Genomic DNA, 23,057 nt, shown 5'->3' with positions numbered 1-23,057 from the left:
TACCGCAGCAACAACAGAGCTGAATGAATGATCTGCTTTTGTCATTTTTCCTTTTTTATTCAAAATATTAACAAATTTGTTAGATATGGCATGACAAAGCTGATATTCCGATTGTCAAATATATGCAAGTGGAAGTGTTTTGTTGTTTAAACACCTTTATAACGATCGCGTTAGTTGAGCTGTATTAGTTTGTGCCGCAGACGCAGTTCAGAGAATCAGATCTGTTGGATTTACAACACGTGAATTCATCCACTTCTCCCGAAATACATAAAAGTAAGTGGCTGGTGAACTGGGAGAATAATGGAGTAAACTTTAAAGTTACTTACACAATGTGTATCTGATATGAATAAAATGTGTCTAATTATAATGAAAAAGATTATTATTGCCTCTTCCTTTGACATCAGTGTGTATTTTACAAACTCTAAATGTATTGTTTTTTCTAGTACTTATATGTCTGAAACCTAAAATAAACATTATGTGGTTGAAAACACTGAAAAGTTGTGATGACAGCTCTGAGCGCACTTGTCTCTGGCTCAGCGCCAGCCAACTCGCGAGAGCACATTTGAATTTCACGTCATGCACTGACCGGTGTAGTCGTACACTCCAGGGACTAGCCTAGACTGATCACACCGGTGTGATCGTACGTGCGATGCGAAAGAGTTAAATTAATTGAAACAAAAATATATAAAGCCTATATCGAAATCATCTCGCATCTCGCAAACACCGGTTGTGCCAACCTCAGCAGAATATTCAGGCAGAATTATTCCTTTTCCGTTATTCATTTTTGAAGCCATTATCCTTGCCATTCCAAATAATGTATTCTGCTTCAAGCACACCCCTAATTATTACATTACATATTTTAATTTTACATGCAACGTAGATACAGTCATAGAAATTAACAGCTACTTTACTAATTAGGATTGTAATCCTAAAATCCACATCGTATGTACAAACTCTTCGCATGCATTATGGTTAATGCATGCTCCAGTAGTCGATTGTTTCCGACAGCGCCGACTACTGGTTGAAGTAATCGATCACTTGACTACTCGACTAGTCTATGCAAGCCCTAGTGTATACACACACACACACACACACACACACACAGACACATATGTTTTATATATATATAAAACAACAACAAAACCTCCTTTATCACTCCTCTGTCACAAATTTGCCAAACACTTGCACTATTGCAGAATTTTTCCTAATCATCACAAGTCTCTGTGTTGTAACTGTATGCAATATTTTTCCATATAAGAAGAGGGCAGTGTTTTTAAATAACATACACTGGTGCGAACGGGTAAAATGACAGAGCATAATTTTGATTGAAACATTACCAGTCGTCAATCTTTTTGATTTGGGTCTACATCTTCTTTAGAGTTTGGCAGATTAGTCGTTGGCCAGAAATGATTTATGTTAAGGATGTAATGTAGGAACGGTAATGTAAGTTGTCACAGGACATTCATCTATACAAGGCCTTGGGGATTTAGCTTTTCTTCTCATATCTGGCTGCTAATTACTGTTGAAATGCTGTTGAAAGCTTTTACAGCATTTGCTTGGCTGGGGTCATCATGTCATCAGACACACTGGGACTGAATCCAGATTCATCTGAAGGGGGATGGGACCAACACGGTGTCTCACGACGATAGCAGATGGCTTGACGGTACAAAACAAGACTTCTCCATGACAGACGCAATGTCCACCTGTTCTCCAAAGCACAAATCAGCAATTTGTCTTTCCTAACTGAAAACACAGCAGAGTGAGAAAAAGTATAAAAATCTACATATAAATGTCCACAGGTCTCTTTAGCAGAAGCGAGGCAAGAGTGGCTGTGACAAGCTCTTACCACATGTATTTATTGTTAGAATATCTGAATCAAATGTTCGGGAAAAAGAGCGTGTTTCTACGGTGATGGCCTTGAACAGAACATTTTCAGGTGGGGTATGACTGGAAAAGTCCTTTGTTACGTCCTGTAAGGAATCGGGAGGCTTGTCGGTGACCTAAAGCAGGATTGCAAACTAGAATTGTACATTTTCTGAATCATATGTGGCTGCCACAATGCTAAGATGCCGTAGATGGTTGCTAGGTGGTTGTTAGGTTGTTGCTTAAAATATATGCTTCTAGATATGGCACCAGTCCCTCCTTTAGTATAAGGGCCTGTTCACACCAACACAAATGTTGGGCACAAAATTGCCACCCAATTTACATATGCAATGGATGGGCAATATTGAGACCTCTAAACTGAACTTTGAGATAATTCCTAAGAGTAAAATAAGTAATGATGCCCACTGAACATTATATTTGAAAGGCATTTTGACATTCAGTGGGCCTTAATTGCAAATTATTAGATTGTTGTTGTTTACACATGGTTTAAATATGGTTACTGTAGTGCTAGCCGTGGTAAATAACTGATTACTGCAGTTTTACTACAAATACTAGTAGATCTATGGTCACTGTAATAAAAAAAAAAAGTCATTGCAATCATGAAGTTAAAGCTTTAAAGTTTATATGATTATAGAACAGAACGTGATCCATTTGAACTTTTAATGTTCAGTTTTCATACAGTAGATTTAATTACACACAAATTATATACAGTACAATTTCAGTTTCTTTATATCTTCTTTTGTGTTCAACAGAAGAAAAAACTCATACAGGTTTGGAACGACTTGAGGTTGAGTAAATGATATTTTTTGGGTGAACTATCCATTTAACATGCTGTATTTGTAGGTAACTCATATGGTTCTGACCTGAGAAAGGCCCCTGTGAGCCCGATCTGCTGGTGGGGTTTAGTGAGAACAGCTGTGTTAGTGCTGATTTGAGAGCTATATTTGCTGTGAAATCATAGTGTGACAGTTAATGGTGTACAGATGGGGTGTGCATATATGGTGTTAAGCACCAGCTGTTATAAAGCTGATGGTGAAGATGATTATAATGAGGAAGGAGGTCAAGATTATCTCTGCAGTGTATGAGTACCAGCTCACTATTACATAAAATAAATAAAAAAGCTGAATCTGATTTCACTCTTTCCACTGTGACTCCAGTGATGGCCTCCTGTAACTAAATGGAAATTAATATATTTTAATGCTGTTGTTTGTATAAGTATTAGATAACTTAATCAATCACCAATTTTATTTAAAAGAAACATTAGTTATTCATGAAATGAGAGAATGCTCATTTGAAAGTACCATGTAACTAAATAACTTTCTTTCATTTAATAAATTACTCATTTTCAATTCTTTCAAGACAACAAGTGGACTGAAAGGAGTAGCAGTACTAAATAAAACTTAGATAAAAGACTTATTCTACATAAAAATTCCACATTTAATTCAATGTGTTAATTGCTGTTTCTTTGTGGAGACAGATAAATGGTGTATATATATATATATATATATATACTGTTTGGTCTAAATAATACAAATAAAAAAATCCAGAAACTCGTTTATTCAGTGCCTACTCCCATACTTTATTTAACAACTTTAATTAATACTTTGCTCACCAAAGATCTGGCCATCTCTGTTACAGGTATGATGTTTTTGTATGATGGTGTGTTTTGATATGCATCCTCCACCTCTGCAGATCACACGGAGTCCTTCAGACTAAAGAGTCAGCTGTTTTCCATGGGTTAACCAGGCTTTAAATGATCAAATATGCCAGAACACACAGTTCTGAAGAGAGCAGCCACATGGAGGCTTTGAAAGGAGGCTTTTGTTGGTTTCGGGTTTAGATCTTCTCTGCCCCAGGTGCTGCTCACACCCTATCACTTTGAAAGACATCATAACAGTGTATTTTTGTTGCTAGGTTTAGCTTGTTCTGTTTCATTCTTTGTTTTTTTTTTCTTTTGCTGGGATCCATATTTGAGACATTCAGGGAAAATAGCACTCTAGAGCATGCATGGAAAGAGTCTCACACAGTAAAAAAACCTGTTAGAGTGAGCTGTGCAAATGTTGGTGACACTGATTTTCATGTAAACATTTCCGTTGGCCCAGTCCGCTGAAATGGACATCACTAATTCTCTCTGGATTCTGACATCAGGCTATTTTCCACTTAAAGGTCATGACCAGCTGATGCAAGCCTACTTTAAAATTGTGAATGGTGGTTCAATTGGAGATGAGCAGTAAGCTAAATTCCCCCATATGGTTAGCATATTCACCGTATGGTTTATAGGTCAGAGTTATCATTTAGCTTAATTTTACTTCATTTCAAACCATTCAAAATAATCTGTACAGTCCGGTCTCTGTGAGAAAGAGGACATTTGAGACTTCCAGATCAGAGAAGTGGGCAGATTTAGGCCAAACTGTTAGATGGCTCTGGTCCAGGTGGTGGAGTCATGTTCCTACAGGAATTACTGCATGCTTGATGACACATAACTGTGGTGATAACAAAACTTACTGCCAGATCTAGCATAGTATGTAACTGATTTTCTCACTAGACAAGAAATAGAACCAAAAAAAAAAAAAAAGGATGGAACATAATTCTGGACTGAAGTTATGATCACTGACTTTTTGGTCACAATACTAAAAACATTTCTGATCACTTAGACACAGTACTGGAATTAGTGCTGTGACAGTGGCATTCACAGTGATGTGTTACTCTGGTGGTACAGATCCAATCAACCGGTGATTTTGTGCTACCCCTTGAATATGAATATTGAATGTTGTTTAAACCATTCAATGCACAGGTCATTCCTGTTAGTCTGATTATCATTCTGTATTATCTATATCAGTGCATTGTCCAGCAAAGTGAAATTTTCCACCAACATGTGTGAAATGTGCTATAGGCTACAAATGAACTTGAGTTTATTCCTTGCCTAATGAATGCAAACTATGTTTGTATCCAGTGTGAGGAGAAACGAAGAACACAAAACACAAGATATTTCTGAAGCAGTAAATTTTGCTAATAACGCTAACATAGCCAGATTGCAAGAATCAATGCAGAGACACATTTACGGACTCATGCATCCCTCTTTCAGCAACAATCTAAGTGTTTGCATTTTAGTTCCTAAACTGTTATTTCTTTAGTAAACAAAGCTTTGTGATTAACTCATTTCCCAATATCCACGTAAAACTGCAAAAATGTTTCATTTGCACACGCAGTAGTATCCCAGTAGTAATCTGAAGTTCGGTTCAGACATTGTAGTTTTAGTTCTAGTTGGACACTCGTACTACTCAATACTAAATTAAAATTCAGATCAGAGAATAGCAAACTAAAGTTTTACCCAGTGCTGGACTGAACACATTACTGGCAGATCTGAACATTAACTGGATGCAGTTCTGAACAAACACGATACTAGACTGAATTTCTGATCAGACATGTTTACCAGGCTGACATTATGCCAACATTCAGTTCTGATTGGATATTTAGACGCAGTAATGAGCTCAAGTTCAGACTGTATGCAAAGCAAAAGTTCTAGAAGTTTAGATCGAGTCATTCTCTCACTGAATGAAAAAAATGAACGTGTGATAAAAATCAAGTTGGCTACGCAGACAATAACATATGCATGTCAGAACAGCACCCGCCGCTAAGAGAATATGCCGTTATCGCTTCATGCTGTGTGTGATTTCACGTCTTACTCTGATGGAGTTGGTGAGCAAACAGGAGCCACCCATGGCAGATTATTCACAACACACATGTATATGAAACGCTACAGCGTGTGACCACACACCACCCTCCAGGCTCAATTCTCTGTACCTCCCCCTCCTTTCTTTCCCTTCTCTTGCTTCTTCCTGCCCATCCACCATTTAGCCAAATAAACACTAATATGGAAACTTAGCGGGACCTTGAACCTCTAAATTGTCTCCGTAGGGAGTCCAATAATAAGTTTGTAGGCTGGTGCGGTACAGTTTTCCTTTTTTTTTTTTTTTACTTCTCACAAGAGAGACATAATAGATTAGTGAGTTTTGTAACTGACTTATGAAAGCAAGTTTTAGGAAGTAGAAGGAGTTTCTGATGATACTTATCTGACATGCTGAAGCGGAAACATCAGCTGTGCAGAATGATCTACATGTGATAGCCTTCAAATTCTTCTTCAGCCGACCCTAAGGATGAGGTCCTGCAAATGTAGCTGAGACGTCATGGACTAAGGTGTCAGACTCGCTCAGGCTCCTGTCTATGCATGGTTTAAGTGTCTGCTTGCGCTGATGAGTTTTAGAATAGACTTTCTTTTTTGAAAGCGTTGGTAAAAGACCAAGACATAAAGTTGTTTCCACAGCTTTTTGAAATGCTGCACAAGGATCCTCGAATCCACAGGAGGAATTCACTCTTTTATTGTGGCTCAACCCGGAGACGACATTCTTGCATTGGGTATGTTTGGTCATCCACTAAAGATTATGACAGAAAACATTTTCAGTGATTCTTATGGTTACGCTTTATTTCGAAAGTAAGTTAGTAACTATAAATAACTAAAAGTTACTTTGCATCTGTGAGTATTAGTAGACTGTTAGTTAATGTTACTTGAAAAAGTTGAAATGTACTTGCAAAGTTACTTATATTCAGTAAAGTGTATGTTGGGTGGACCATTAAAATAAAGTGTTAGATACCATCTATTGATACTCTAATGACTGCTAGATCAAGTTGTGGTCAACATGTCTAAAGTGGACTAGCAAATAAAGTGTTACCATTATTCTTGATATAAATGTGGCTCAAGTGGTAGAGCATTGTGTTAGCAGCGCAAGGTTGTGGGTTTGAGTCCCAGGGAACAAATGTTAGATTAAAAAATTTTTTTTAGCCTGAATGCACTGTAAGTTGCTTTGGATAAAAGTGTCTGCTAAATACATACATTTATTCATTTATTTAAATGACGTTAAATAGGATTTTGTCAAAATGTGTTATTTTGATTGCTGAAGTCAGGTCATGCAGGTCAACTACAGTGTGAATGGAATAACAAAGAGTCGGCCACTATTATGTAGTGCAAAAAAAGAGCAAAAGCTCTTTCATTGAGTGCAGTTCATATTTATTACTTTGGCATGCCTCACAGGACATGGACAATCTCAGCAGCTCAAGCAGCTGTGCATAGACTTTCCACCTTGGATGTCTCATGTCCAGATTATATGTCAAGATCAGTGTTGTTTCACCCAAGATCACCCAAAAATGAAAATTATCAGATTTTTTTTTTTTTATCACCTTAAAGCTGTTCCAAACCTGTATGAGATTCTGCTGAACCAACACACACATACACACACACACACACACACACACACACACACACAAATCAAAATATCTTCTTTATGTTCAATAGAAAAATTACGTTTGGGTTTGGATCAACTTGAAGGTGATTAAATGAAGCCTGAAGTCTCAGCGCCCATAGCCTCACCGTTAGTGTGTGACATACTGTGCTCACGCCGACCCGAGTTTGAATCCTGACTTGATGATCCCACTCCCCTCTCTCTTCACCCAATGCTTTCCTGTTTACTCTACACTGTCCTTTCCAAATAAAGGCATAAAAAGCCCATAAATAAATCAGAATTTTCATTTTCATTGAACCAACCCTTTAAGCTTATACTTAAAAATTGCCAACATATTTTAAATAATAGAAATATATTATTTAGGCATGATATTAAAGAGAAAATAAATGCAATAATATAAGTATATTTAATAGTATTTATGTGTATATATAATGTAATAAGTTATACATTCACTGTAATAAATATTACAATTTTGTTTATTACAAAAAAAGCACATTTGCAAAGCGATCGCTAGAATAAATTAAAATCATATTCATTTGATTTGATTTTTACCTCGCTTCACTTGGTTCTAAAGTGTGCAATATAATATACAATAAACAGTGATTTTATTGAAATATTTCTGAAAAGTCTATTTTGAAACTACTGAGCTTCTTTCGTAGCTACTTTTCTTATGTCACTAATTTTAGTTACAGCTGGTACTCTCCAACACTGGTTAAAACAGGTTACCTGTTGTTATTTGCATGTATTTGAGTATTGTATACCTTGATTAAGTTTTTATACAAAGTGATGATGTCAGAATGCTTGTGTTTTGCTCTGGAGCTCAGTCTGTTGTCCTGTGCAACGCAAACAAATGCAAATTTGGGCTGTGTGTTCCATGTGTGATGGACACATGTAAAAAATTATTAAGATTTATTACATATTCTTAGACTTCATTGATCACATAAACACTTTAGCTCAGAATATTTACATCTGTAATGCACTTGATGCTTTAAGATTGTAAAGTCCATGTAATAGGAGTCAAATATCATGTGACTTTGGCCAGTTATTGCTTAAACTACAGTTTATGTTGGCACTTCCTGACTTCCAGTAACATGGCTGCGGGTGGACACTGCAATTTGGTTTCGGCCTTGACGTTTATTATTGTTGTAATTTGTATCCATCAAGTGAAGCCTTTTCTGATAAAAAGCAGAGTTGTAATGTTTTATCTAAAGAATGATTCGACGTGGTGTATATTGGTTACGGGTGGAGTATTATTTTTTAGCTTTTACATCTGCACTTGTCCCGGCCCTCCATCTCAAAACACCACTCCAGCACTGGAAATTTCATTATCATACCATGCCTGTTATTGTCAGGATACATTCACTCATGTCCAGGTCCAAATGGGGAAGTTTGTGCTTGTTTTAACAAAGATCAAGTTTTGGATTCAGGATTGTACTTGGCTGAACGTAACTCAGGTGCTGTGCATGTATGAGCGTCATGTAGTGATATGGATCCAAATATGATCAGCATGGCTAATAACATAAATACATTTGCATGCCAATACTGTTTGGAGAATGCTATCACCCAGTCAAAACTATTTTTAAGAGGGACTTGTTTTTTTTAAATAATTATAACAATGATCTGACAAAAGAATGCTATATTATGAGGAATTTTAATACAAATATCTAAAAACAAAAACAAATTGCTATGGAACTTTAGGATCTCAAAAAATAATTTTGACACAGTAAATCATTCAATAATCTTAGATAAATTAAGTGTCATGGGTTTTCCAAGTAAAGTGATAGCCTGGTTGAACACTCATTTAACTGGGTTCAGTTCAGAGCCTATAAATTGGTTGGGTTCTTTGATTTGAATTGATGGAGGGAAAATTGTTAAAAATGGAGTCCCTCAGGGAAGTGTTTTAGGCCCACTTTTGATTCTCTTATACAAGAATGTCATACAAGCAGTTTGTGATTGTAATTTGCTTTTATATGCTAATGATTCTGCTTTATTGAATTCAGACAGGATACTATTGGTAGGATAGAAGTGAATTTTTAATATCAAGCAGAACTACTGTTAATTATCTTGGATGTGTCCTTGACAATGATTTAAGTGATGTAAGTAAGGCTATGAAAGTTCTGGGTAAGGTTAATGCTAGATCAGAATTTCCTGTACATGTAGTTTTCTCAATAAACATAATATAAATTACTTTCATCATGTTTAGTGCTTTGTCGTTTTCAGTGTTGGGTATAGTTACTTTGGAAAGTAGTTAGTTAGGTTACAATGTTACCATCAATTAAAAGTAATCAGTTATGATACAGCGTTACCTATTCATAAAAGTAACGCGTTAGAGTACTCATGCGTTACCAAAAATTAAAAGCAGTTTGCAGTGGCTCACACATGACAGACACAGCCCCCGGCCCCTTTAAATGCACCTAGAAGTCGTGACTCCCGACAATGAATAACGTCAGTCATCCGACTAAATTAACACTGCAGAATAACAATAACAGGATAGACAGTCAGCAATCGGCTATTCCACATGGCGTTTTATTTATTTATTATCACAGAACATATTATTAATCAAAATTCGCACCTACCCAGCCTGGGTAGCTACTTTATATTATGAGCACCACAAGATAACTCCTGATTTTTCTTTAACTTTAAATAATGCAGTTATCAAAGTACAAGTATGCTTACTTGTAAACACAACCTTAAACAGGCTTGCAGATTTAAATCCATTTAAAAATGATGAACAACCAGCCAGCCAATGATCTAACAGAAATTAACAGCTGCCTGTCAAACAAAAATGATAACAAACCGAATTAAATCCTTCACTGCCACACAGGCAAATGACAAATCGCTTAATAGCCGAACTAATTATTATTAAAGTGTCACTCACAGTCACAAGCCTAAATTCGCTTTAACACAGTCCTCTTACATTTACTCTTCAAAGTAGTGATTAAAACGTAGCGTTAAATTTGAGGTAGAATTTTTGGCGGTCGACAGAAGCTTTTCACCAAAGCAGAGTGTGCATTTTACCGTTATGTTCTTTTCTTTTTCGTTGACAAATTGAAAATAATGTGCGTACTTCCATAAACCAAACGCTGTCCTCTCTGCTATCTTGCCGGGAGTTCGAAAAAAAAAAAAACCCACACACACACAGGGTCAGGCGCAGGGCACAGACGCATCACAGCCATTGACTTTACGATCACAGAGCTTCGGCTCCGCTGATACATCCGCAGGTGGCACAGTAGACATAGGACTACTGTCTGACAAAAAGCAGGCTGCAGTCGGGATTTTCCTTTACTTAAAATAACGGATTACTTTTTTAAAAAAAATAACGAAGTTACTGATTACTTACGCACGAAACTAACGCGTTAAGTTACAAATTTCAGGAAAAAAGTAATTAGAGTACTCTAACGCGTTACTTTGTAACGCGTTACCCACAACACTGGTCGTTTTGAATATGCATGTATTTCTTGGATGTCTGATTTGTCTTGTGGTTGGTTGGATAAGTTACAAAAATCTCAAATGAAATTGATAAGGTTAGTTTTAGGATTAAGTCGTTTTTTTTCACATTGATGTTTCCTGATTTAAGCATATTGAATGGTTACTTATAGAAAGGAGAATAGAACACATTAAAGGGGGGGTGAAATGCTATTTCATGCATACTGAGTTTCTTACACTGTTAAAGAGTTGGATTCCCATGCTAAACATGGACAAAGTTTCAAAAATTAAGTTGTACATTTGAAGGAGTATTTTAGTTCCCAAAATACTCCTTCCGGTTTGTCACAAGTTTCGGAAAGTTTTTTTTAGAGTATGGCTCTGTGTGACGTTAGATGACAACCCTGCACAGATTACCAAAAAAAAAAAAAAAACTGCATTAAGGGACCAGTGGATGGATTTTATTTTTACAGAGCATCAACGGAGTTGTGCAAGTGTTTTTGTTTGTTCCCTGCATTTCGGAAATGCTTGTTCACAAGGCCCAGTTTGACGACGGATTTGCGTATCGTTTATTTCTTAAGGTTGACGCAATACCAAGGAAAAAGGGTCACGTTCGTGTGTTGGAACCGCAGGCGGTGAGTAAAACTGCTTCAAATATCTCTGCCTCCTTGTTAGTGCGTCCGCCTCCCATCGGAGACCCGGGTTCGAGCCCCACTCGGAGCGAGTCGTTGCTGCTGCTGCTTTCGTTCAGTTTCAGCCTCTGGATCTGATTCTGGATCATAAATAAACGACTGAATCTGACTGTAAGCCATGGTTTGTTTTGGATGATGGGTTTTCCTTCACGGTAATGTCACAAGCTTCCACATGCTCTCAACGCAAAAGCCTATTCGCGCTCGTGATTCTTTAGCTCCGCCCACACATCACGCCTCCAGTCGGTCGTGTTTTTCCGGCAAAAATCGGTACAGACTATCTTTCTCTTATGAATATAATAAAACTAAAGACTTTTTGGATTTATGAAGGATGCAGTACTACTCTATATGTACTCAAGATTAACAGGATATTGAGTGAAAACGAGCATTTCACCCCCCCTTTAAATAAAAAATTGTACATACGATTATCAATAATATAGCTCCTTCATGTTTGAATGCCTTTTTTCTAGTGTAAATGAGCAACATTGTTATTATCTAGGCTAATGGATATTCAATTATGTAATTTTAAAACAATTAATTGCTGTAGGTCTTTTGAATAATCTTTGGCACAAGTGTGGAATAAGTTACCTCTGGATATTAAAGGTATTCTGAATATGGCTAGTTTTAGTTTAAAAGTTAAAAGTTGGCTCTTAAGTGGGTTGTTTTATTGATGAATTTGTATTTGTATATGTTGTGTATGTGTTTAATTATGCTTGTTTTATAATTTCTGTATTTATAATGTAATGTCAGTACTTGAAATTGATAAATTCTATATTTGATGAATTGAGTGTATTTCACTACTTTTCTGTCTAATAAACCAAATCAAATCATAGAGTGCTGTGCTATTTTTAGGGCCTGTGTGATTCTAAACTCCTCTGTGAACTTAAATGTTTTCCAGATGTGCAGACATCATAGTGCTCATGAACTAAGCCAGTGTTTGAGGAAACCATGTTTTAGTAACGCTCTTAGTATAATGAATATTGGAATATCACTGATTAAAGACATCAGTGAAGTCATTAAAATGTGATTTTTCACTCCGTCGGTGAGCTTGTGCTGCAGGTTAACTGATTTGATTAAATAAGAAGCACTCTTTGCTTGCGTTCTGTATGTAAACAGTTCAAATATGATTACAAGTTTTATGTTTCATGCTGCTACATGACATCCGTATTAAAATTGTGGACTAAATCTGAAACTGAAATGTATGACACTGTAATAACCATAGACAATGGGAAAAAATCTGGTGTCAAAATAGATCTGTGCATAAGTCTTGCAGTCTAAGTGCAATATACCTGTAACCAGGGGCAACTTTAGGGGTAGGCAAGGGGGCAGGTGACCCCCATATCAGTAGTTACTATTTACAATTTGTTTTTGACAAAATAGCCTTCAGTCCACATCAATTTCTACATATTTAACTGAATTTACTCCAGTGTCTCACAGTTACCTGGTGCAAATTATTTATAAAATGAAGCCTACTTTTTTTTGCTTTCTTCTTTTCAACAGGAAAATTGTAATTTCGATAAATATCAGTCTTGCTTCAGACCTCAAAACAGTACAGAATCTGCCTTTCAACAATATTAAACAACTTATTGTTGATTGTCAATTGCAGCCATTGTGCTGTTTTAATTTTGGTGGACCTCGGTACGGCATTTGACACTCTCGATCATGGCATTCTTTTAAAATCATTTACAGCAAATTTGGACTCAAGGTCATGTTTTAGATTGGTTTTATTCTAACCTTCTCAGTAGAGACAGGCAAATATTCATTATCTTGTGCACCAGTTTTGTATGGGGTTCCACAGGGCTCAATTTTGGGTCCTGTTCTATTTTCTTTAAATGCTTCCTTTGTATGCTATATTTAAGAGGCACAATGTTTTTGAGGTTTTGGCCAGTAACTTGGTCCTCAATCTGGTTATATTGATCTATATGTCAGAAATGTAGGCATTACTTTTGACTCCACTTTGACTTTTGATAAACAGATCAATGCTGTGGTTGAAAATTGATTTTATCAGCTAAAGAATATTGCAAAGATGAAATCATTCTCAACATTAAGAGACATGGAGTCTGTGATAGATTATTTTATCTCATCCATCTTAGATTATTCATGTATTGTATTTGGGTTTCACAGTCTCTATTGTCATGTATTCAACTTGTTCAGAATGCTGTTGCTAGTTTGTTAACTGGAACAATCTATCACAGAAGAGGGAACATATTTCACCAGTGTTGATCTCTCTTCACTGTCTCCCAGTTAAATATCGTATCCATTTTAAAACATTGTTGTTTGTTTATAAGGGTTAGCATGGACTGGCTCCATCATATGTCTCAGATCTCCTTCTGTTCCACTGTAATGCCTCCATGGAATTTCGATCAACTAGTCTTCAGTTGACTGTTCCAAGGATATGCTTGAAATCGAAAGGAGATTGTGCCTTTTCAGTGTCTGCTCCACAGCTATGGAACAAGTTGCCACTCTATATAAGAACTGCACCAACATGTGATGATTTTAAGTCTCTTCTTAAAATGTATTTATTTACTGCTGCATATGGTCATAAGTAAGCGCAGTGGCATAACAGTAGTGCACCTTTTGTCGCTGTGTTCTACAGGTATGTTTACCTTTGTATTTTGGTAAATGCTTGTACCAAAATGGTGTACAGCGCTTTGGCCAGCAGTTGTTGTTTTTAAATGTGCTCTATAAATAAATATGACTGACTGACTGACTAGCCAATCACAGAAATATAGATTTCTTGAATGCAATGGCCAATGAGAGGAGTTTCAGTTAGACAGAGTTCACTCATCACTAATCATGTTTTTTTTCTTTTACAAGGCTACAGCAGAGCTACACAGTCCTCTGAATGGCTAGAAGACATAACCTTCCTCTGATTGGGTTAGAAAAAGACTCCTCCCAGCGGCAATTTTTCCATTGGCTGTTGCGTGTTGAATCTGCCTAACACAATCGTTTTCCTTGGACTGTTTACGCAGTGGTATTGCGCAATAAGGGAAGTGTTTAATATACAAATTGAACACCGCTGTTTTCAGCGGAATCTGAGGAAGACAGCAAAAAAAAAAACTCATCTCTCTAGCATTAATAGTTTTTGAGATAACTACACATTTGTAAAAGTATGCCATTTTGGGCGGTACCGCCCAATCCGTCCCCAGAGGGTTAAGAATGGCCTTGTGTTCATCCACTAACTGGGCTAACGGTAAAGACTGTTCCTCTGTCCAGTTTGGCTCTCTCGCCATTCTTGGTTTTGATTCCATGTTTGATACATTAAAACCAACATTCGAGCCGCCACTTAAATAGGACAGCAATCACTGTAACTGGAAAGAGTGGAACAATTTTTATCATTCTAGGCCAATCAAATACCTTATAGGAAATTACAAGCATGGTAAATAAAAAAAGGATTTATATACACACTTATAATGTGTGTGTGTGTGTGTGTGTGTGTGTGTATGTGAGAGTGTGAGTGTGTGTGTGTGTGTATAAATTCAAAGTGAGAATTAGAATAGAGCCTATACTTAAAATCACTCTTTTTTTTCCTTCTTGGACAACCAACCAATCACAGTCTTCAAAAGATTGTGTCATACATAGCAACGGGGTCAACCCCGCCTCCTCACTAAGATGAAAGTTTTTGTCTTTTCCTTACTCAGAGTTGCTCTCAGATCGGTCCCGAATCGCTTTTAAGCTAAGACTCCTACGTAAAAGTTTTTAAGCTAAATTAAGAGTTTTCTGAGAGGATTCTTAGAATCTTTATGAATACGGGCACAGGTATTTTGAGCAGTAGGATTATTTAAAAAAAATATGTGCTAGTATAAAACTTAAGTAGCCTATATAAAATTTCAAACATCTATCTTTCAGTACTTTTTTACTTAAGTACATAAAAAATTGAGTACTTTTGTACTTTCACTTGAGTAAAATTGAAAAGGGAGTACTTTTACTTTTACTGGAGTAATATTTTACTATACGTATCTGTACTTTTACTCAAGTACTTGATTTGTGTACTTCGTCCACCACTGAAATAATTTAACAATATTTGAAGACTACATGCTAATGTTTTAATCTATGATTTACTTGTAATTATTAATATTATTAACAATTAACTAATTCAATTTAATCAATTATATTCATCAATTAAACCTAGTTAATTAAAAATATTAAAATAAATTATTTACAATCATGTAACCAAAATTAGTACAGAGAACTGTGTAATTTTACTGGTATTTATACCTGAGAGGTTGATTCTTTTGATTGATACCTTGACTACTGAAAGGTTGGTTCCTTGCAACAATATTAGCAGGTAAACTAGTCATCTATAAGCAGAATTTAATGCCATGTCTTTTAGGCCCTGCTTTATCTAAAGTAATCCATGCTTATGACTTTGAAATAGACATATTATTTTTCTTATGAAGTCATAAGTGGGTGGATGTTGGCCAAAATTGGCTGCAAAAGTGGGCCAGACTTTATACTGCAGTCAGAGGTCTGGCCATGTGAGACTTGTGTTTGGAAAACTGTTTTGGTTTCATTAGTGGCACAGAAATTTGCATATTGCATTGAAAATATTTAATAAGAGTACAGTAGGGCAACTGTATATTGCTTTGGATAAAAAAAAAAAAAGATATGATTTATTCAAGCAGATGAATGATTTCTGAGGATACTTCTTCAGTTCAGATACTTTTTTAGTTCTCAATGTGTGGCTGCCCTCTTCTGGCTGAATGGTGAATGTTTGCTTTGTGTGAGCTGTCTGGACTTGATGGTATAGTTTGAGAGAGTTTAATCCACCATCAGTCCATAAAGTATAGTAAGCAAGGACACTGTGATATGCACACACAAACATACACAGACAGAGGAGAAAGAAGTTAGGAAGTTATTGCATGTGGAAAGATAAACTTTAAAAAACATGCTTGAAATAAAGCAAGTTAATACTAGAATAAGAATAAGAATACTAAAACTATAAAAAAAAAATTGATAAAAGCTCAAATAAAATATATTGATAAGTACTGGAAGATTAAAAACATGAACAAAACAAAAAAAAATAACATTTGAAATTAGAATAATTCGAAGTACTACAATTATTAAAACTAAACTTAATAAAAACTTTTTTTGTTATTTGAAATAAAGCTGAAATTACATAAAATATAAATAAGATGAAATACAATTAAAAAAAACTTAAATGAAAATTAATAATGTTGACATGGCAACTTAATGAAATAAAATAAGCTGAAGTACTAAAATGACTAAAAGTTATACTGAAATAAAAATAAAGTTAAATAGATATATACAAAAATCATAAAACAAGAAAAAAAAATTCTAAAATTAAAACGAAAGCTGAAAATATGATCAAATAGTGTGTGACAGAGTGTGTATGTGACATAAAGCAGGAATGGAGGAATGAGAAGTAAGGGCCTCCGCTAAAACACCCACAACACGAACGCATGAGTAAATATTTACCTTGATATGAGCAGAGATCGGATTCAGTTCTGTGGGAAGCGAAATAGAGTAACCATTGGTGTAATTCATCAAATATACAAAATACACCAGGTTCAGTACAGCTTTTGTGGCATTATGTTGATTACAACAAAAATCTGTGTTACAGTGAGGCTCTTACAGTGAGCCTTTTTTTTTTTGCCAATTTGCAACTGTTAAATACTTACAGTTTCAGTAGTATAGTCAAAAATTGTCTATTATCAGGGATGAACTGCTTGGCATTCGGCAGTACACAGCGCAGTGCAGAATCAACAGTGAAATCATGTAGCAGTGGGACATTTAAGACCAAGATTGCGATGCGTACACATCTCGAGGCTCAGCGTCTCTCCAGTTTTCGCAATTTTGCAGTATTATTCCCGCTCATCTCGGTTCTATTCGTACTTAACAGCTTTGCTTTAATATCATACATCTGACAGGAGCTTTTGGTTATCAGTGAGGACTTTTCCAACAGTTTTATCACCAATCTTTGACTCATCCTTGAGATCGCAAGAACACCCGAGGCCACGCAATCTACCCGGCCGGGGTAGTAATAATGTCGACTTTGTAATAATGTCATTTTAAAAGTTTTATTTAAAAGTTTGTTTTATATTGTTTTTTGATTCATCTTTTGTCATATTTTAAAGCTGTACGCTTATTTTGGTCTTTACTAACATAAAGTTCATGTAAAGCATTTGATTATAATGTTAAAGGGGGGGTGAAATGCTATTTCATGCATACTGAGTTTTTTACACTGTTAAAGAGTTGGATTCCCATGCTAAACATGGACAAAGTTTCAAAAATTAAGTTGTACGTTTGAAGGAGTATTTCTGTTCCCAAAATACTCCTTCCGGTTTGTCACAAGTTTCGGAAAGTTTTTTTCGAGTATGGCTCTGTGTGACGTTAGATGGAGCGGAATTTCCTTATAAGGGTCCTAAGGGCGCGTCTGCCGGAAGAGCGCGCACTCCTGTATAGCAGAGCAGAGAGAGGCTGTGCACAGACAATCACTGATCAGAGCGAGAGTGTCGCGAAATGTCACAAAAGGAGTGTGTTTTTGGTTGCCAGGGCAAGACAACCCTGCACAGATTACCAAAAGAGAAACAGCATTAAGGGACCAGTGGATGGAGTTTATTTTTACAGAGCATCAACGGAGTTGTGCAAGTGTTTGTGTTTGTTCCCTGCATTTCGAAGATGCTTGTTTTACAAACAAGGCCCAGGTTGACGCTGGATTTGCAAATCGTTTATTTCTTAAGGATAATGCAATCCCAACGAAAAAGGGTAACGATCGTGTGTTGGAACCACAGGCGGTGAGTAAAACGGCTTCAAATATCTCTGTGTTGTTAACTTAGCTATCGGCGTGTAAGCACATCAAGTAAACAACATGCGATGTTGTTATCAAACTGCACTTTCCACATGTACAGCTTAAAAAAAAAAAAAAAAAAAAGTGGAACTTAGTCATTTTCCAAAACCGCTAAGCAAATATATACAGTTTCAGTACATACCACATAGAGAAGCCTTTGCTGATGCTGCTCTTGTTAAATTTCAGCCTCTGGATCTGTGTCACAGCTTCCAGACTCGCTCAACACAAAATCCTATTCGCGCTCGTGATTCTTTAGCTCCGCCCACACGTCACGCCTCTAGGCGCTCGTGTTTTTCCGGGAAAAATCGGTACAGACTATCTTTCTCTTATGAATATAATAAAACTAAAGACTTTTTGGAGTTATGAAGGATGCAGTACTACTCTATATGTACTCAAGATTAACAGGATATTGAGTGAAAACGAGCATTTCACCCCCCCTTTAAATTTAATGTGTTATTCAATATTAAATGTAGTTAAAGGTCCCGTTTTTCGTGCTTTTTTGAAGCTTTGATTGTGTTCACAGTGTGCAATATAACATGTTCATGTTTCGAGTGTAAAAAAACAGTATTTTTCACACAATTCACCTATCTGTATACCGCAGTTTTCACTGTCATAAAAACGGGCTGATGACTTTCTTGTTCTATAAAGTCCCTCCTTCAGAAATACGTAACGAGTTCTGATTGGGCCAGCGGTTCCTGTGTTGTGATTCGACAGCAGCTGAGAGCACGCTGCCCTCCTCGTAACGCGATTGAACTAGTTTTGGACTAGTTTTGAGAAGCAAGTGGGCAGGATTTGTTTTGAAAACCTGGCAATCCTGATCTGAACGCACGTGCTGGAGATGTACTTCTAATCACAGGAGCGTTTTTACTGACGAGATGCGGATGAAAACCACATTCGATTTTTTTGCACAGCTCTAACATCTAGTTAACAAAGCTAAACAGCGTTGCCCTTTGTGTAATAAGTTACAGAAACTGTTAAACGCACCAATTTAAATAATAAAATACACTTACCGGTTGTGGTCCATAAACAACACCTTCTCCAGACAAAGAGGAAACTGCTCCATCTTTCAAGAATAATCTTTGTGCGAATCCGGCATTAAACTGATTGAGATTGAGGAAGCTGTCCTCAGCAAAATGTGCTGCACATAGTTTTACATGTAGATTATAATTTTCGGGAACAGAGTTAAACATAAATTTAAACCATTAATCTCTAAGTACAGTGTCCCTGGGAAGCCCAGACAAAGGTGATTGAAAATAACAGCGTTTCGACGACATGGCGACAAACACAAACACAGCTCTTCCTCCTTCTCCGTCTGAGCTCAACAAGGCCACGCCCCCTGTTTGTGTATTCATGTGGGTGGAGGTTAGTCAAAAAACTGTTTTAGTGACGTCATTACTGCAGGAACTAGAGGGCTGTAGTCCAAACGGGTCGTTCGTTGTAGGCGAATTCTGTTAAATAAAATATCTCGCTTGGCATTGAACTTTGAGCTTTAGAATTTTACAGATATGATTTATACTCTAACAACAACATTACACACTAACTAAAGTTTAAAACATGGGATCATGAAGAACGGGACCTTTAATATATTTTAAACATTCTAATGTATAATTTAATGCATTTTCATGTAATCGCAATTAACATGCAGTTAAATGCCTGAAAACATTTCATTCAGTTTGAACTTAAGTATATTCTTTGTTGTTGTTTCCACAATAAGTTCTCTAAGTGTACTTTTTCACAACTTTTTCTATGAAACGTTTTTGCGCACGTTTGCGGTTTCTTTCCATAAATGTCACTTGGTTTGCTATTTTGTTATTAATTGCAGTGATATTCCTACATTTGGAGTTTGAGATGTACAGGGAAGTACTATAAATGCACTAGTGTTATGTCTCGCTCCATTAAAGAGTTAATATTGAGTCAGTCATCTGGTGGTTCCACCTTCTCCATGTGACGCAATGTTCAAATGCCAGTCCCACAAACACACATAACCACAAATGCACACACACACACACACACACCCGAGTGAGGCCAGCATGTGTAACTCATGTACAGTATATGAATTCATCTGTCTGAGCTGCCGGAGGGGAGAGAGAGAGAGAGAGATAGGCACTTAGTGACTTTCGAAGTTTGTTTGTGTATTATCTTTGTATTTCACAGTAGATTTCCAGACTATATATACATATATATATATAAAATATTTATGAGGATTAAAAGGAGTCGATGTAATTTTAAATGGATGGATGACGACTAGGCAAATACGAGATGTCTGGGGAAGCTCGGTCGTGTCAGCGTGGCTCCATGTGTTCACCGCTCTTCTACCACAGTAACTCAGCGGTGGGAAGCATGTGTTTCAGACTACTTGAGAGGAAGAGCTGATTTCTGGAGGGAAACAGCAAAAGAGTGAGAGACACGGAGGGAAATATGAGTTTGCCAACGGGCTGTTTCTTTCTTCCACCCACTGACCGCACTTTTAAAGTTCGGAACGTCAATCTTTGTGGCTCATCATGTGCTGTCAACTGTCCGATTGACATTGTGCAGAAACGCAGGCGGTAATTGAATATTTTTATTTTTGCTTGTGTTGTGTATTTAGACAGTTATGGAGGGATTTAGGTTGATTTCCACAAAAGGGAGACACTGAGACTGTGGTGCTATTCAAATATTTGTTTGAGCAGTCTGACATGTCAAATACTGGCTTAACCTACTGAATGTTGTGATATCAACTGTATGTTTTGTTGAACCGCATTAATTTAACGCTTTCAAAATAACCATGTCTAATAGTGGAGTTCGTGGGAAACAAACAAACAAATAAACAAAAAAAATGTATTACCCATGATGCTCTACAGGAAATTCCACCAATCAGAGAGTCACATAGAGATCTTTAGCTCCACCCACTCCCATGAAGCACTGCAAAGGACAGAATCGAGTCGGCCTCCTCGCAATCTCAGAATACTGAAATATTTGTATTTTTATGCATAACTTAAAATATATTTTCTATATATACAACCAACAACTTTAAATGTATAGTTTTATATTTCTCTGTCATAGGCCTGGGTGATAAAACGATAACAATAATGATCACAATATATTATTACCTCGATAAAATGATAACACATGTTCAAGAAATGTTCAATATAATGTTAACATGCTAAAAGTGTAACAAAACAGTGTGCCACATAAACCATTTATCAGCTTGGCTCAAATTCCAGCAAATGTGACTGATTGCTGATTGGTCTTTCCTTCGAATTAAAGTTCGAAAAGTGTAATTCTTGTGTAATTGTTTGATACTTGGCTTATAATGCTTTAACAAAGACTCTTTTGGGAATGAGAAAATTAACTAAATAATACTTCCGGAACCAGCAATGCTGAAAATTTGGATGGACACTAATGCAATCTAAAGCATATATTTGGGGTTGGGATACTTGTTTGCCTGACCAATAGCAGATGGGGGGCGAGGTTCAAGGGGAGCTAAAATGTTTGGGAAAAACCTGATATCAGTTATTGTTTCTGATGGTTATTAAAGTGAAGTAGAAACAGTCATTATTTTGGCATTTTAGGTTATTCTGTTATGCTTAATAGTGGCTTCATAGTGTCTTAATCAACCGGTTTTATTGAAATCTTATCTTATCAAAATATTGTTTAACACCACTGAATTAAGCTAAATTAATATTAATTTTTACCAACAAAACTCGTTTTTAAGGGCAAAATCAGGTAGAAATAGCTACAGTGTGTCACCTTTATTTATATAGTGCTTTTAACAATACAGATTGTGTCTAAGCACTTAACAGTATTAAATAGGAAAATAGTGCATCAATAATGCAAAATGACAATACTAAACACTCAATTTTCAGTAAAAGGCTGACGATATCGCTGGATATTAAGTGTCCCCAATCAAGCAAGCCAGAGGCAAAAGCAGCAAGCAACAGTTGGATGGTTGAAGTGTTTGCTCTTTGTGTGTAATGTTTAATTCAGTGAGCAATTTATTAAGCGAATGGCAGCGTAGTTGAATTTCTTGTACCTGGTGCCAATATATTGTAGTTGATTCTTATGCTTGCTGCAAACACCATCATGACATAGAGTAAAAGTTATGCTTAGCATGCAGTTGCTAGTTTGTAGTTAACTCGAATGGTTTCTGTTGGGATTAACTCCAATGTTTGAGTAGTATTGCAGTTTATATACTGTATAGAGTACAGACCAAAAGTTTGGACACACCTTCTCATTCAAAGAGTTTTCTTTATTTTCATAACTATGAAAATTGTAGATTCAAATTGTAGATAAGAATCAAAACAACTCACCTGTCGAGTAAAACACAAGCGAGATCTTTCTAGTTGAAGTTTGTCGCAAAGCTGCTTCCGTATTTGTCCACGACACTGTTGTCATGTGGTTTCTACGTCAGTAAAGGCGGTCACAAAGGGTAACTAACGTCATCGACAGGCGACTGCACTGCCCCATGTCACTGTTTAGAATGGGAATTTTCTCATAATTTACTAGTAGTTGAAAACATTAGAGATATCGTTTGTAATCAGCTGGTCAAAATATATTAACACTAGCCTAGTGGTTTTTGGGATATTTTACTGCAAATATCTTACAAATTGTACCTTTAATCAGTATTATTTGCCATTAGACAGTTGTTTTGTCAGTGTCTGTGTAGTGGAAATTAATTAAGAACTAAAATGTATATCCTGCATTTCCCACTGAGCCGCACATGCTCAATACATCAGAGAAATGAACTTTCACTGATGTCCATTCTGGATGTTTGTGTTTGTCATTTACATGTCCAGAGAGAGTTCTCACAAAAACATGTACAGGTTCACCCTTAAATCAAATCATAAATCATCAGTCTAAAACAAATATATATAAATAAATTACAAAAATACTACATTACATATAAATTGTATTATAATATAAAGCCTCATTAATGTAAAGTGTCAAGATCTTTACGTTTTTAGCTAAATGAAA

The 23,057-nt window shown here is 36.3% G+C and overlaps 1 protein-coding gene across 2 annotated transcripts in view; it reads left to right on the top strand.

Moving 5' to 3' along the window:
• The first annotated feature begins 6,013 nt into the window (after positions 1-6,013).
• Positions 6,014-23,057, top strand: part of LOC128022539 (cAMP-specific 3',5'-cyclic phosphodiesterase 4C) — a 35,450-nt gene continuing 18,406 nt past the window's right edge. Inside the window, exon 1 of one of the 2 annotated variants that reach the window (XM_052610206.1) lies at positions 6,014-6,300. In XM_052610206.1, the coding sequence (XP_052466166.1) occupies positions 6,218-6,300 (83 nt within the window). In that variant the 5' untranslated portion in view covers positions 6,014-6,217. Of the gene's footprint in view, positions 6,301-20,186; positions 20,651-23,057 lie in introns of those variants that run through there. The other variant, XM_052610205.1, reaches the window with a different exon arrangement.

This window comes from Carassius gibelio, chromosome A11 (assembly GCF_023724105.1).
Source record: "Carassius gibelio isolate Cgi1373 ecotype wild population from Czech Republic chromosome A11, carGib1.2-hapl.c, whole genome shotgun sequence".
In the NCBI taxonomy this organism is placed as follows: domain Eukaryota; kingdom Metazoa; phylum Chordata; class Actinopteri; order Cypriniformes; family Cyprinidae; genus Carassius; species Carassius gibelio.
Note: the sequence above shows the minus strand (reverse complement) of the source record. Positions and strands in the feature narration are given on the sequence as shown.